A 14869-nucleotide genomic window follows, 5' to 3' on the forward strand; every position below is an offset into this window, starting at 1 on the left:
AAAAACAGCACAGATGGTTCAAAATAGAGAAAGGGGGAGAGAAGACAACACATTGGTAAGGGGTTAAAATGGGAGGGGCGCTCTTAAAGGGGCAGCACACACTTATCCTTCACATTTTCAGCATGTCTTCGTGCCAGGAGCATTTTTGCCTTTGTCCCCTTGTTTTACAGCTCTCGTGCTCCCTTTTCAAAAAAGCGTCTTTTTTGAGAGAACCGCTCTCTGTAATGGCAGAAAAAGGGAAGCCCACAAGGAAGTGCTGCTGTGCATTCCCTCCTCAATCCCCACCCCCCTTCTCTCCTCTTATCTCCTCTCTTCTTTCCTCCTCTCCTCCTCCTTCCTGCACAGGCAAGCCCTACGAGCAGGACGTCATGTCATATGACCAAACTGCCTGCATGCATGCTCTGCTACCCTGCAAATCTGGGAACCAATAAAAAAATGCATGTCTTGCAGCAGAAAGACAGACAGCATATGCAATACCGAAGGACAAAGGGAGGAAAAGAGCAAAAGAAAGACACAGACAGAGCAAAAGTGCAAGCAAGAGAAAGAAAAGGGGAAAAAACAGCACGCAGGCAAGCATGCTGCTGGGAGAGAGAGTGAGGAAGAATGAGAACGAGGTTGCCTCGCGTGCAGCACCGTCAACGGCTTCTGAGAAACTGCACACAGGTGTTCCTGGCCGCCGATTGGTCGCACCTCCTTCTCCGTAAAAACCCCTCCCCCCTGCCTTCTGTAGTACTACGATCACAAGCAGGGATGGAAAGAAAAGGACAGAGAGAAAAGGAGGGAGGGAGCCAGTGAGAAAGAGGACAGAGCAAGTGTAGCTTCAGTCAGCCTGAGCATGCAATCGCAACACGCTCGTTTATTTACCCAGTGAAACGCTGTGATTGCATTCAAAGCCCAAGCTGTTTTTTTCATTGCAGTCTCGCTGTATCCAGTTTGCAAATGTCTGGTGAGATGTAGCGTCTTTAAATGCATCTATTTTTACTTATACAAAACTGCTGTTATTTCAAAGAGAGAAGACCTGCTGTATCCTTCCTACTGTAGGATTTTTATTCCAGTCAAAGCAACCAAAGATATTTGTTGGATACGAGCAGCACTGCTTTGTATCTTGAAAAAACCAACCACATAAAACAGGCTATTTCCAGCACGCTTTAATTGCAAGACATCTGACAATCCATTTGTTGTCTTGAAAAAGTTATTTTGCCTTAATTTAATCACAGGAAGCATGGGTCGTGGTAAATGAGGATCTCTTGCTTTCTTCAATATTTGGAGGAAAAGTCAAGACAGTCTAAGTGAATGGTTGTAATGTGGAATATGAAGAGACAAAAACATCTCAAGATGGAGAGCCTACTAATATTGCATGAACATCAATCAACAGGTCTTTCCTATCCTTCAGTATCAATAAACCTGAAGATAGTTACCATTCTACAACTTTCACATTATATCTTAATATGAATGATGGGAAATGAACACATATAGATTGCTCTTATGGAAATGATTCACCTTATCACTGTTACTCTACTTTAAGTTTGATAAAGTATGTCTTAATGACAGCTTGTGAAAAAAAATTCAGCTCAATTCTATACTGCTTTTATATAAAACTGCACCCCAATGGCCTCCTGCACTACGTCCCTGCTATATTGTTTAGTACACAAAGAATATGCCATCGCTGATCTGATAATCTGAATATTTTGCAGGAGAAGCAAAAATAAAAGCATGTTGCTTTCTGGATCATGGAAGGTGCTTACAAGGGGAAGAGAGTGTGCAGAGTAGCATCTGGAAGAAGGGGGAAGGGCCATTGTTACACTTTTTACACCCGGTATTGTCATAAAGGTGTGGCTCTTCCCCTTGTCTCTGAATCTCTTGTGCCCAAGAACTTCAAAAGTGGCCCATCAAGACACTATAAATGGCCCCGTCACACCAGTGCAACATTACATAAAGCAGGGAGAAACTCTAGGCGTGAGACATGGAGCCGCCCACACAGCTCTATGCACAAAACATTATGGCTTACTCACTAGATCCTCTATGAACTGTAGTCTTTCTTGGTAAAACTGAAGTTTAATATGTGTAATTATCTTACCTGCATCTAACTTTGAGCAACCAAATAAAATGCTCGGGGAAATCAGCTACTGGAAGCCTTGATAATTATTTTTATTTATTTATTTTCAACAAATAAGATGCTTTCAGCATAAATACATTTCTGAATTTACTTGCATAAGACAGACTTCATGTTACTGAACACAAGGGGTGTGCACGATAGGAAGGGAGCTGCTCTGTCAACCCACCCCACCCCAATTCATGTTTCTCATTCTGCATTCACACTGACCAACAAATGAAACTTGTAGCAAATGAGAACGTCTTCATACACACACAAAAAAAATTAACTAACCAAATCTAATAATCCCACAAACACATAAGCATGGGACAAAATGCATTTTTAAATGCATACATCTAACAGGCCAGCACCACAAAAAGATGTGTAACAAAATGGCGACGTGTAACAGTTCCATTCTAATTAACAATTATTATACATTTATAAGTGTGTTTGCGTTTTGTATGATTAAAGTAAGGTTACTTGGAATTTTTAACTCATAAGGACACAGAGCGTCACACTATACTGATCATCATACGCACACACGTAGAGGAAAAAAAGTCTCTTACGTGTAAACATTAAACAGCAAAACAAGTCAGATTACGAGCAAAATGTACTTTTTATATAAAATACCTCACCTTGCAATTAAACTGAGGATTAGTTCGCGGATTAGTACACTGTTTACATGGCGGCATCAATTGAATGTGTAAATATGTATTTGCACCCATTCATGTTAATGCCAGAGTGCTTTCAAATGGAGCCTTCGACAGAGGGCTACATTGTACGCCATTTTCTCAATTGCTGACGTTGGTTACTCTTCACACTGATGGCGACCACGTGTCATTCTATGAGTGTAACACTGGCCTCCCAACACTAATCACACAACGTAATCCATCAAGGTCTATTTAAATCATAGACTATAGCATATACATTAAATAAACTTTATCTCTCTATCAGCATATTCATTTCAAAAGCACATTATATATATATATATATATATATATATATATATATATATATATATATATATATATATATATATATAGTCATACATACATAAGTGAGCGAGCGCATATAGTACACAAAGCATACGTTTTCTTTATAAGGACAGATTTATGGCTAAAGCGCGTAAACCAGACGTAGGCTACACAAATAACACCCATTTTTTACTGGTAACAAAGCGGTGGCTTATAATAATGGAAAAATCAGAAACTGTGTCCTTAACACAGGTTTTAAATTAAAATGTATAAAGTATATCGTTTCATTATAAAGAATCTTCACATTATGTTAAGTTTTAAAACATTACACGCCAGGAGGTTCACAGGTGTAGATCAAATACTTGCGAGAAAATGCGTTCAGGGTGTAAAAAGGTAACAAGTAGTAAGTAGTTGAGATGGGTGGGGACGAAGGGGGAGACCCTTTTTGTTCCAGTCTTTAGCGCTATATGCAAACTCCCAGAGCACAAATGAATGCATTTTTGAAGAAAAATTTAATATTAAACAGCCAAACTTATACTCTGCGACATTTAAATGCACTCATATGTCCTAATTGTCGTCAGAAATGCGCCTAAACGCCCATTTAAACATTAAATCTTCAAAACTGCAGAAACAGTCATATATACGTGTCTGTGTGTGTATATATTTGCTACGCTTTGTTTTTTTCCAGTCCTGACCTGAAGCGCCGTTGGCTTTAGTTTACGCTTTAATATCAGCACAAATAAACGAACAGCAATGATATTCCCACGTAAAAGCAGCTTTCAAAACCACAGCGGTCTAGAAAACTAAATCTGTGTTGCATGAGCTGTTTAAACGAGCCAAGCACCGAGGCCCAGGCCTTGCAGTAGGCCAAGGCCTAATCAACAGGGAACAAGTGATTAAAATGACACGACTAGCGTCGTTGTACGATTGACAAAAATGCAAGCATATGCCTAACGTAGGAGAGGAGTGCTATATAGCGCTGTAGTAACTATGAATGTAACAACACGTGGTGAACTGCTACAATCATATACCTCTTGAACATCCAAGCACAAGCACTATGACATCCATCACGTGGAAAGAAACAAAGAATATTCGTATTTACGGAGCAGGACTCATAAAAGTAGCAACACAACTGTTTCAACCTAAACAAATCCACAATTTAAGCACACGGAGAGATCCTGGTGGCACAGAACACATATTTGTACCACCGCCACGACATATACAAATTCAGCTTTTATGCACAGTAAGCAAACAATTGTTGAACTATTCAAGAGAAAGCAAATACCTCTGCTTCTTAGGGACAGAATGTTCGACCTCAATGCGTTTGCCGTGAAGTTCCACTTTACCTGGAAAAAGGAGATAAATTATATTTTTAATACCCTTACAAAATAGCCCACACACTTAAGTGGCCCCCATAATCTAAGTCCATTTTAAATCTTAAAATGCATTCATGGATTAAACGTGCACCTCAATAGGTTTAGCTTGATATGCTCCAATTAGTCACGAAAACACTATTTTTTCAGCATAAACTAATTAGCAAATAGCCTAAACGAGCTTTTGGGCTGTGGATTCGCGAAGGGTGGGTGTTAATAAAAAGTATTTCAACTACTAAATTTCAGAAGGCCATTAATTAAATGATAAAATTTTTAGGAAGCGTTTAGGGTTCACTGCTCAGCACCACACAAGCTATTTACGTCAACTGTATGACAGAAGCCATATGTGTATTGTTTGTTCGTGTTTATTTGAGAAGTATGGGGGATATAGCCATAAAACGAACAGCTGAAGATGAATTAATCTTGACCGTGACTTCATGTGGTGGATAGTTTTAACTGAATCCTTATCGGCATGGCGACCTTCGTGCTATATAGAGCACACGTCACATGCTACATATGTGGAGAACCGAGGAGAGACATATTTTGTGGTCAGTGGGACAGATGCAGTGAAATTGCATTGTTGAAGTCAGAAAATAAGAATGATACAATGTAGCATACGTTTAAAGACAGCAGGGTATACCTCAGAAATGTGCCCGTTAACTTAATAGGGGCTTCACAAAACATGTTTCATTTTAGCTCCACTGGCCTATTAGCCAAAAGGGGGAGGGGTGAGACCTGATTGTATAGCTGTGCCTGGTAGGTTGGACTAAACCTAAAGATTGAGTTTTGAACTATACACGTACAGTTTACAGGCTGATGTTAAAAGTATGTAGCCATTTAGGGTGCACGTTTTAAACATGTAAAAGCAAAGAAAGTAAAGTCGTGGTTGATGTGTGCATGAATGCTTTCAGTGTTTGCAAACCATCTGCTATTAAAAGTTAACTATTCCAGGTACCTTTGCACACTATATAGAGGCTTGCATTGCTCTGACTTGAATGGTAAAAAGTAGAAGCATTTATTTACTTTCACAATACACCATAAAATATCATCAACAACCAAAACGCTCATGGGGGTTAACCAGAGTAAGTTATTAAAGAAACCCGGCGAATAAGCAAACCGGTAAGCAAAGGCCTATTAAAATCAATGTACTCACCAGAAAATGTTTCAATCGCTTTCATTGCCCATTGGTCGTCCGGGCAATCAACAAACGCATAGCCAGTTTTCATGAGAAACTGTCCAGAGTATGGAATCTTGTAATCTTCAAAGGTTTTAACCAAGTCTTCTGCGGTCACCTTTTCATTGAGATTTCCAATGTATAGCTTGTTCATCGTGGAAAAAAATTACCGCTCCCCAAAAATAGAAATAAAACAAAACTTTTCGCCAAAACGTTTTTAATTCTGAAAAAGAACCAAGACAACCACAGATTACAAAATCATGTAGATGTCAACCGGTTGAAATTAAAAACGAGGTGGGGAAAAAATCTAACTGCAAGACAATCCAAAATAAAAAAGGGGAAAGTTCGACTAACAGTAGCCTAACGTTGTAGTCTGGTTAAGTCCTGCAGGCGAGTGGTAAATATTCTTCACTGTAGCAACCTTCGCGAATTCCCACCACGGTGTAGAAATGGTATCAGTTTGAATTAAGCTGATGTTTGTTACGATGGAATAGTGGTACGAGTATATAGCGGGATCGGGAGAAATTCTTTCCTCTCGCTGCCCCTCAACCTAAAGCTGTACCCTGCACTGTCACACAGATCCTACCGCTTGGCGATGGCACCGCCTCTAAACCGAGTCGAATTTACTAATTTTTTTTTGTTTGCAAAGAAGAAACCACGTGGTCTCAGAGTAGCTAGAGAAAGGGGCTGGTCCTCCGCTCTCGTGCGCGCGCGCTCTCGCTCTCAAACTGGTTATGCTTGGAAAGACAGGAACATTCTCTGTACATTTTTAACGTATATGCTAGGCATGCATACATATATGCTAGCCCACACAGGCTCCAGTCGTATGTGGTTCAAATCATGTTTGCTTTTGATCGTTTATCGCTTAGTTCACGAGAATATTCGCATTATCAATTTGCAAGGCCAGTCCACGCATTTTTACATTTTATATAGTATATATAACCCCCTGAGTGATGTGCAGTTGGTTTGGAAGTTAACCTACTCGCCTAGTGGTCTGCAGCCATACGCAAATGGCAAAAGATGGTCATAACAGGCATTTCAAAGACTAAAACTAAAGCGTGACATTGTTAGCTATGGGTCACGATTAGGGCGGTGAAGTAAAATATTTAATTAGAGTAGTTTTACAACCGAAGTTCATGAAAAATGTTTCCGAGGTTGATAGAATAAGTTGCAGCAACACACATTTACAAAGTAAGGTTTTATTGAAACACTGTATCCCTTTATGTCTCCGCTCTTGGGGAGTTGGGCGTGCGCGTACAGGCCAGCACCACGCAGAATCCAGTTTTACTTTACGTTGTCAGCTCCGCCATTGCGTTCTTCGGAACAACAGTAGCATGTTTCGACGAAGATGTCGAAATTCGTCGGTGCTCACCTCCATGTCGAGTCAGGAGAAGAACCAACAACTCAAAATGGGGGGTGTTGTTGAGACAGCAGGGCCTAGTGTTGAGGATACCGCCTACCAACAGGAAGTGGAGCAACTGTTGCATTGCCTATTGTGTGTACATACAGTGTGTGATGTTTCATGGCTGGTTTTCAATGCACTCACGCCTGAAAACAATTCGACCACAAACCCCAATTCAAACGAGTTAAACACAGAATGTGCATATATATACACCTGAAATTTTCGTTACGTGGCTTTTAAATTGTACACGTGGCGATACTACGGGCTCTCTGTGAGAAAATGGCTTCCCGTTCCCGTCCATCACTGAGGTGGTTCACATCTCATAGGAACAATCCAGTTGCCCAGAACTACCGCCTTACTAAATGTATTATGGCAAACATGTTCACTGAAAATGAGAACGCGTGCCATTTAAACCCCATTTCATAGTATTCATGAGCTTTGTGCATGTTTAAATCACGCATGATGTGCTCATTCAGCAACGAAACAAAACTTGGGGGCAAGGGTGTCTTCATTTAAGGATGAGCTGACAAGAAACGTAGTTGTATGAGAGAAATAATTTTTATTGAGTATGTTTTGATTAAAAAATAAAGTATGCACTGATGCGCGCGCACGCATCTCGACGTCCACTCGTAATGTAAATATGGGCTGTTGTGCAGGGAGTGCCGATCACTGACCTTGTTTTTTACGTGCATTCAGTACAATTCATAAATACGCACGCTTTGTCCCATCTTAAGGATATTCATGCGTAATTCAGTCTGAATGTAAACAGATTGCATAATCAGCAGCACAGACTTCACACTGATCTCACAGTGGCAACACCAGCTAACAGAACCACTGTCAACTATCAGGATCAGTGATCTGACGGCCCCTGTCTTACACAGATTTAAAGTAACTAGATCAAATTAACGTGTACCCCATATTCTATCAATAGCATCAACAGCAGTTCAAAACTGCATTAAGTTGTCATGTCCTGCAATGCTTGGGATATGAATTTCTTTACATTGGCTTGTTACGCCTAGTAAACAGAAACAGTTGCAAGGGGGGTGCACTTTGTGGTCCTGTGAAGGAATTGGCATGTCAATACAACCCCCTGTGAGTTTAAGAGGGTCTCTGAGATTTGAAATTGTGACCTGACCACACACTGTGAGGGGGGTGAGGAATGGCTGCTGTGGGGGTGGGGCATCTCTTGTCTGGGTGAGGGGGACCACAGCCATGGAGCTCATCCAGGAAAACAAGGAATTTGGAGTTTGGTGGGATATTGGTGAACATTCAACCTAAGTGCTATGCTTAATATAACTTAATATTTACTTAAAACCCCTTTCAAGATATTATATTGTATGTTCGAATGTATGATCAATTATTCTGTATCACATTTCATGTACCAAAGAGGCTGTAATAAACAAGAAAGATTGATGGGAAGAAAGTTCTGCAAGGAGCAACAATGAACAGAGTACATGCTATAAACATTATTACAGCATTATAACTCTGCATTTTATATATTTACAAAATTCAAAGGAGGTTAATATTTCTGACATCAACTGTACATGTATATAGACAGAGAATATAAGTATATTACCAAGGTTGTATAATCAAATCACATGCCTATTTATGTAATTTAGTACATATATTTAAACAAATTAATATTTGGAAAGCCACATTTGCATATTACACACCAGAGGCAAGGTCAACCCTACGCATGGAAATGGAAGACTGTAAAGCTGAAAAATCATATAGTTAATTATGTATATAAGTGATGGAAATGCTTTTTTAATCAGTAATTTTGAATTAAAAAAGAAAACAAATGTTAACTACGAAAACTAAAAGTTCTATTGTGGAAATGCAGTCTAGGGTAGAAATCTGGATTTTATTGTATAATTATTGTGTAATAAAATCAGCCTCAAAGTTTCTTATGACCGAAATATATTTTTCCCTACTACAGGAAGGGCAGATTGTTATGCATATTTGTCTAACCCACATGACCACCTCATGTTTTTTCAGAAAAGGTCTTACAGTACAAGGGTATAGACTTTATTACTGGTTTGTCTCAATACTTATATACAATTTTTTTCCTTTGACATCCATGCTTATATATATATATATATATATATATATATATATATATATATATATATATATATATATATATATATATATATATATATATATATAAATGCAGTTCTAGTGGAGGACTTACAATCTTTTATTCTTTCATAACTTTACTAGTTTTATTATAAGTTATGTATAATGTAATGAAAGTTACACATTAAAAAAGAAAAAAAACTGTCGTTTTAGTTTTTTTTTTAAACTGTCGTGTAATCGTTTCATATAAATCTTTGTAAATTTGTCTGAACAATTTAAAGTTGAAAAAAATATAAAGATATTTAATTAGATGAATTCAATTACAACAACCTTTTAAACTGTGCAGTTATACATAGACTTTTTCTATGGTAAATAAATAAAATGTTAATTAAAAAATACTGTGCAAATGTGAGCACACAAATGTTTCAAAAAGTCATAAAATTGCTGCTGTCAACTTTTGTCATTATTACACTGGATACCTAAAATATTAAAAGATAAAATTTTAAAGATAGATAAAATTTTATTCAGAGTTTTAGAACACATTAGAATACAAAGTTCTGAATAAATTAGCTAAAGGAACAGTACATTTTTAAGTACAGTACATGCAAACAGTTTTATAAAATGTTTTCTTTCCTAATTAATTTTTTTCTTTAACAAAATTTCTCAGCAATTTCAGTTTAAGAAACCAGGTATATATAGACTATTTAAAAACTGGATAACATTATTATTATTTTAAAAAGACCGGTTCTCATTTCCCATGATGCTACTTAAATGTTATGAGACCCTCTCTGCTGTCTTAGCAAGAACACAATATAATCTGGGTTTGTAAAACCCTGTAAATCCAGCTTTATTAATCTAAGCATAAGCCACAATGTAGAAAATCCCAACAGTATCTATAACATGCTGTTTTCAATACCTGAAACTCTTTTGTTTCTTAGATATTAATTAGGTCTACAATTTAAGTTTATATTTTATTTTGCACATTAACTGGATTTGTAATAAGTTTTTTAAAGTTTATAATTCATTCTTTCAATTAGTTTTCACCCTTAATTTCTTAAATACATATTTAAAATGTTGTTGTTTTAGCCCATTTTAATTGATGTCTTTTTTTAAACATACATCTCTTGACACAAACGTGGGTTATAAAAATGTTTGACTGAAATGCTTTTCAAATAAATAATAGTTCATATGATAACTTGTAGCTAAATATTCAGTATGCTATTTGGTGTAAGCCAGTTTCTCCTAATGAAGTAAAGTTAATCTTTAAAGTTAACATTTGTATGATCTACTTGCAAAATAAGACGTTTCTGTGTCATACAAATGTATACTTTAATTGTAATTGTGTGTTCACATTTGAAGCCCACAGGAAGACAACCACCTTCAACAAAGTATTTAACATCACAGCATACAATCTAATTTAACCATTTTAAATATGCATTATTTCAGTACAATACAAGCACTTATCTATAAAAAATAATTTGTCCGATTAAAAATGCCACTGCACGTTATTTATGCAAGCTTTTTAGGAAACCAAAGAACGAATAACTTAGAGATGTTTAACGTGCAATCGCATAAAATACATAGCACTAAGAAAGAAAGAAAGAAAGAAAGAAAGAAAGAAAGAAAGAAAGAAAAGCAATGATCTTCAGCTTTAATGCACACGCTGAACTACCTGATTCTTATTTGATAAATTCCTCTATAATGATTAACTTATCGATGATAATGTTTTAAATATTCGATATCCGTTTTGCGAAGACAAAAGAAACAGTTTTACAGATCAGCAACATAAACCTTATATGCGATTTCACACAAAATGGAGATGGGGAGGGTGTGTCCAATCAGAACAGTGCTTCGCCCGTAAAGTGGTGACGTACATAACACACCCCCGTGCGTACAATGTGAACAATTATATTCAACAGTTGCTGTATTTCCCTTGCCCGCTCGACTACGTTCGTCAAACCATATGCTTTTTTTATACAGACCTGAAGAAATTATACTGAGCTGAGCAACTGAACGCATTAAGTAGCTTTCGTTGATTTTCTTTCAATTGAGAGCAATTTGCCCACAATCAGAGAAGGAGCGCGCGCAATGAAGAAACAAGCTATTGTTGCCACTCATGTTGGGGATGTACAAAATTACCGACGGTTTTGTAAACAGTTAGGCATTAGTTATTAAAAGCAAAGCATATTTAACAATCAAAACTGTCAAGAGACCAATAGCTTAGTGTTTTTTTTTTTTTTTTTTGCGTTTTAAGTATTATACCCCATAGAGCAATGACTTGCACGTGGCTGCTTCCACCAAGCGGGCACTATGAGATAATACATGTCCTGGAAACTCAGAAATTCGGAGAATAGTTTGTTCAATGTAAGTTCTCTAAAAGTGTTTATTATAATTTATTTCTGGTAAATATTTACATACACCATATGCAACTGGTGTAATTATATTGATTTATGAGGAAAAATGTAATAAAACATGGTAACAAGTGGACACTAGTGATGTTCTCTTTTCGATTCAGTGAGAAAATCACAAACGGATAATGAACATTGTAGTTGTTTTTGGTTACAAATTACAATAGATTTCGTTAACTTGTTGCTTCTGCTAAACTTATATTACGCGGCATAAAAAACCTGTGTTGTTTAAGAGACATTCGCCATTAATAATATACCACTTGGATAGGACAGGTTTGTTGCACTAGTTCTGCATAACTTATGCTTAAATTTCACGTAGACTGTTTTGTTTTTATTTATTTTGTCCTGTATATAAATGATTACTCGCAGAGAAAGCGCGTAAATAATGTTAAAGGAATAGACTAAGTATTTCAACGGGTCAAAATTGAAACATAAGTGAACTATCGAAGTTAAGCGAAATGTTGTGTTTGCACCGTGTGCATAATTAATATAGATTTTTCCAACGTAGAATATGTGTCTGAATCTTTTCCTCGTTGTTATAATTATTCTTTACTTCAATCACGTTGAAAGAAAGCGAATAACAAAGATTTAAAAGGCTTTAAACGGCACATTTTATTATGTGCATTATAAGTTAAATAAAAGTTTAATTAATCTGTCTTAACCCAGACTGTTAACAAGACCATTCAAGTTGTTTAATAGTGTTTTGTGTATTCGACGGGTTTTTCAAATGTTTTGAAAATGCTGCAACAATCTGTTAATACAGTCATGTTTACCTGTTTGTAATAATTTTATTAAATAGATAAACAGCTCGCTATAACGAAAGACAAGTCAAATCCAATACGAGGTATATAAATAACTGTTCAGAGTAGATCTAAAGTATCCGCTTTCATAAATGAATCATGTGTTATGAACTGTTAAAAAAGACCGTTTTCAGCGAAGTAATACATTTGTAGTTTAGATACTGCCTTCATACTTCACAGTTAATCAGATGTTATTATAAAGTTTGAAGCATGAAAGGAGTATAGGTTACACGCACTACTTTCATCTGCCCAGGACCTAACTTTCCCCCACGACTTCCTCTTATAACTTCCTTTTAAACGGAATTTGGCTGATTCGCTCTTGTGTGTCATGAATTATCCGTTCAGTGAGATGATTTGTTGTTGTTGTCATGTTTAAATTTAGTGTTGACACGCTGAATGGTTTTACTGTGGGAGTTAGTTAGGTAAAAAATTCTGATTGCATTAAACTTAATACTAGTGACGTCATAAAACGTTAACTTTCTCCGCCCCTCCCCGGAATTTGAACGTTGTCTTGGTAGAGTTGTGAAAGAAATCCTGCACAAGTCGCTGTTCACGGGGCAATGATGTGTTGGGCAAGATTGAAAACTATCAACCTAACTAAACAAATATTTTAAAAGCTGAGTTTATCCTTTAGGCTATGTTGTCTGAAAACAGAATCGTGTAAAGACAATGTTTGTTTGCCATAAGTCAGTTGAGACCCAATCAAGAAGAATTAACAAGTCATAGATTAAGTCAATGTGCATTTCTGGCAGATGCTTCAAAAATTAATATAATTGTTATAAAAAGTTATCACCATGCATGTGTCCAGCATTAAACCATTTAATGTTTGGAAACAATTTAACTTACCTGCATTTTACACAGCAACAGATAAGGCACAAAATTAGTAAAGATTCAGCAGATGAAAAAGAGTATTGTCTATTACAGAAAAGTCATGTTTGTTGTTAAGTTAAATAATTGTGAGGTAACATAATAGAGATTTAAGCTAAGTTATACAGGGAAAAAATACAAATCTAGAATGCAGACTGGCAGAGCTGCAGCTGATTTATTGCATTTGAGTTGTAACATTTCTGTTGTATTTTGAGGACAGTTTTAACTAGCTAACATATTTAAGTTAAACAGAGATAGTCTTTCTCATAGTCTCTTTATTAAATACCAGTTTACATTGTATAACTGTTCTTCAAAGTTTACAAAAAATACTGTTTACAAATTAGGCTAGGCTTTAAGTTTACAATAAGACAGATTTTATTGAATTATTATTTTTAAGCCTCTATAAACCCAGAGTAGGCTACATCTAACAGTTTACTCAAACATAGCCTGTAATGAAGGGTTTAAAATGGATACCATTTCTGCAAAATGCATTATAATATATGTTAATTTTTCTTTAACTGACAGGTAAGAATGATTTCAGTTGTTTTAAACACGATTTCTAAACGGTACCAAACTGGTTGTTCAGCAGTATTTTTGTGTGCCAAATAAACCTTTGAAAAGAGTTTTATGAAAGCATGATAATTGCTAAACAGTCTTACTGATGTTATACAACTATTAGTGAAGAGTATAGACTTATTTCTTTAGCATTACTTTTTAAGTGCTTTTATTCTATACCCGATTTCTATCTACCTTTTAGGGTTTTACTTAAGAAAAACATCGTTTAATATGAAAACCAAAACCAAATTTGGCTAACTAAAGAATTCATAGGTTTTTACACACATATAAAAATATATAGAATACCTGTTAACTGTCTTCCGTTGAACTCCAGATAATTAACGATGAGGAGTTGTGAAAAGATTGTTTGACTGTTACAAATTTAAAAAATAAAAGGCGGGAATAAAGAAATATCAATACTGTTTAGTTTAAAACACTCAGACATCTGTTTGTATTAAAACACTGTTCACATGTTTAAAGTGCATACTTTAAAGGTAACCTTTATGAAAAGCACTATTTACAGAAACTGATCAATTCCAAATTTCAGCGGTTTATCCGGTTCATTCGCTGTTGTGAAATTATCTGCACACTGCTGCCCTCTAGTGACAGTTATAAAGTAGCAAAATGTGTTACTGTGTGAGTGTGTGTGGATACAGTATGTTCAATGTAACAAACTTTTTTTTTCTTTTAAATAATGTAAAACCAAATGGACATTTTATAATTACAGTATTATTATATTTTGCCCTTTAAATTATTTTGAAAATGTTATCATTGAAATTTTGTTTTTTTACTGTGACATTTTTCAGGATTCTTTTATTAAGTTCAAAGTATATATATGAATATTTTTTTCCAAATGTACTCCAGAGTGTATTATTACAAAACATTGAAACTGAACAAAGCATTATTACTGCAATATCATGTTTTAAATATGAAACTACTAACTTCACATACAAACATCTATCAATCTAATCTGCCTTATTGCAACAGCATATGTGAAATATAAGCATATTAAAGACTTCACATGCAAACATCTTTCAATCCAATATTTCCCTCCCTATACAATCATCTTTTTTTTTTTTTTAATAAGGCTCTTGCTCAAGAACAGTTATTTTACTCTAATCTCAAGTAAACAGGGCATTTACTTG

General features: G+C 35.9%; 1 protein-coding gene and 1 long non-coding RNA gene across 3 annotated transcripts in view; one reads left to right on the plus strand and one right to left on the minus strand.

Moving 5' to 3' along the window:
- The window catches only part of igf2bp1 (insulin-like growth factor 2 mRNA binding protein 1), a 56754-nt gene extending 50496 nt beyond the window's left edge, over nucleotides 1–6258 (minus strand). Inside the window, exons 1-3 of one of the 2 annotated variants that reach the window (NM_001076559.3) lie at nucleotides 5968–6258; nucleotides 5593–5836; nucleotides 4352–4412 (exon numbers count right to left, since the gene is read on the minus strand). In NM_001076559.3, coding sequence (NP_001070027.2) covers nucleotides 4352–4412; nucleotides 5593–5767 — 236 coding nt within the window. In that variant the 5' untranslated portion in view covers nucleotides 5768–5836; nucleotides 5968–6258. Of the gene's footprint in view, nucleotides 1–4351; nucleotides 4413–5592 lie in introns of both variants that reach the window. The other variant, XM_087242797.1, reaches the window with a different exon arrangement.
- The window catches only part of LOC147845618 (uncharacterized), a 349241-nt gene that overhangs the window by 10166 nt on the left and 324206 nt on the right, over nucleotides 1–14869 (plus strand). The window lies entirely within an intron of this gene.

This window comes from Danio rerio, chromosome 3, assembly GCF_052040795.2.
Source record: "Danio rerio strain M-AB ecotype USA chromosome 3, GRCz13ab, whole genome shotgun sequence".
NCBI lineage: Eukaryota > Metazoa > Chordata > Actinopteri > Cypriniformes > Danionidae > Danio > Danio rerio.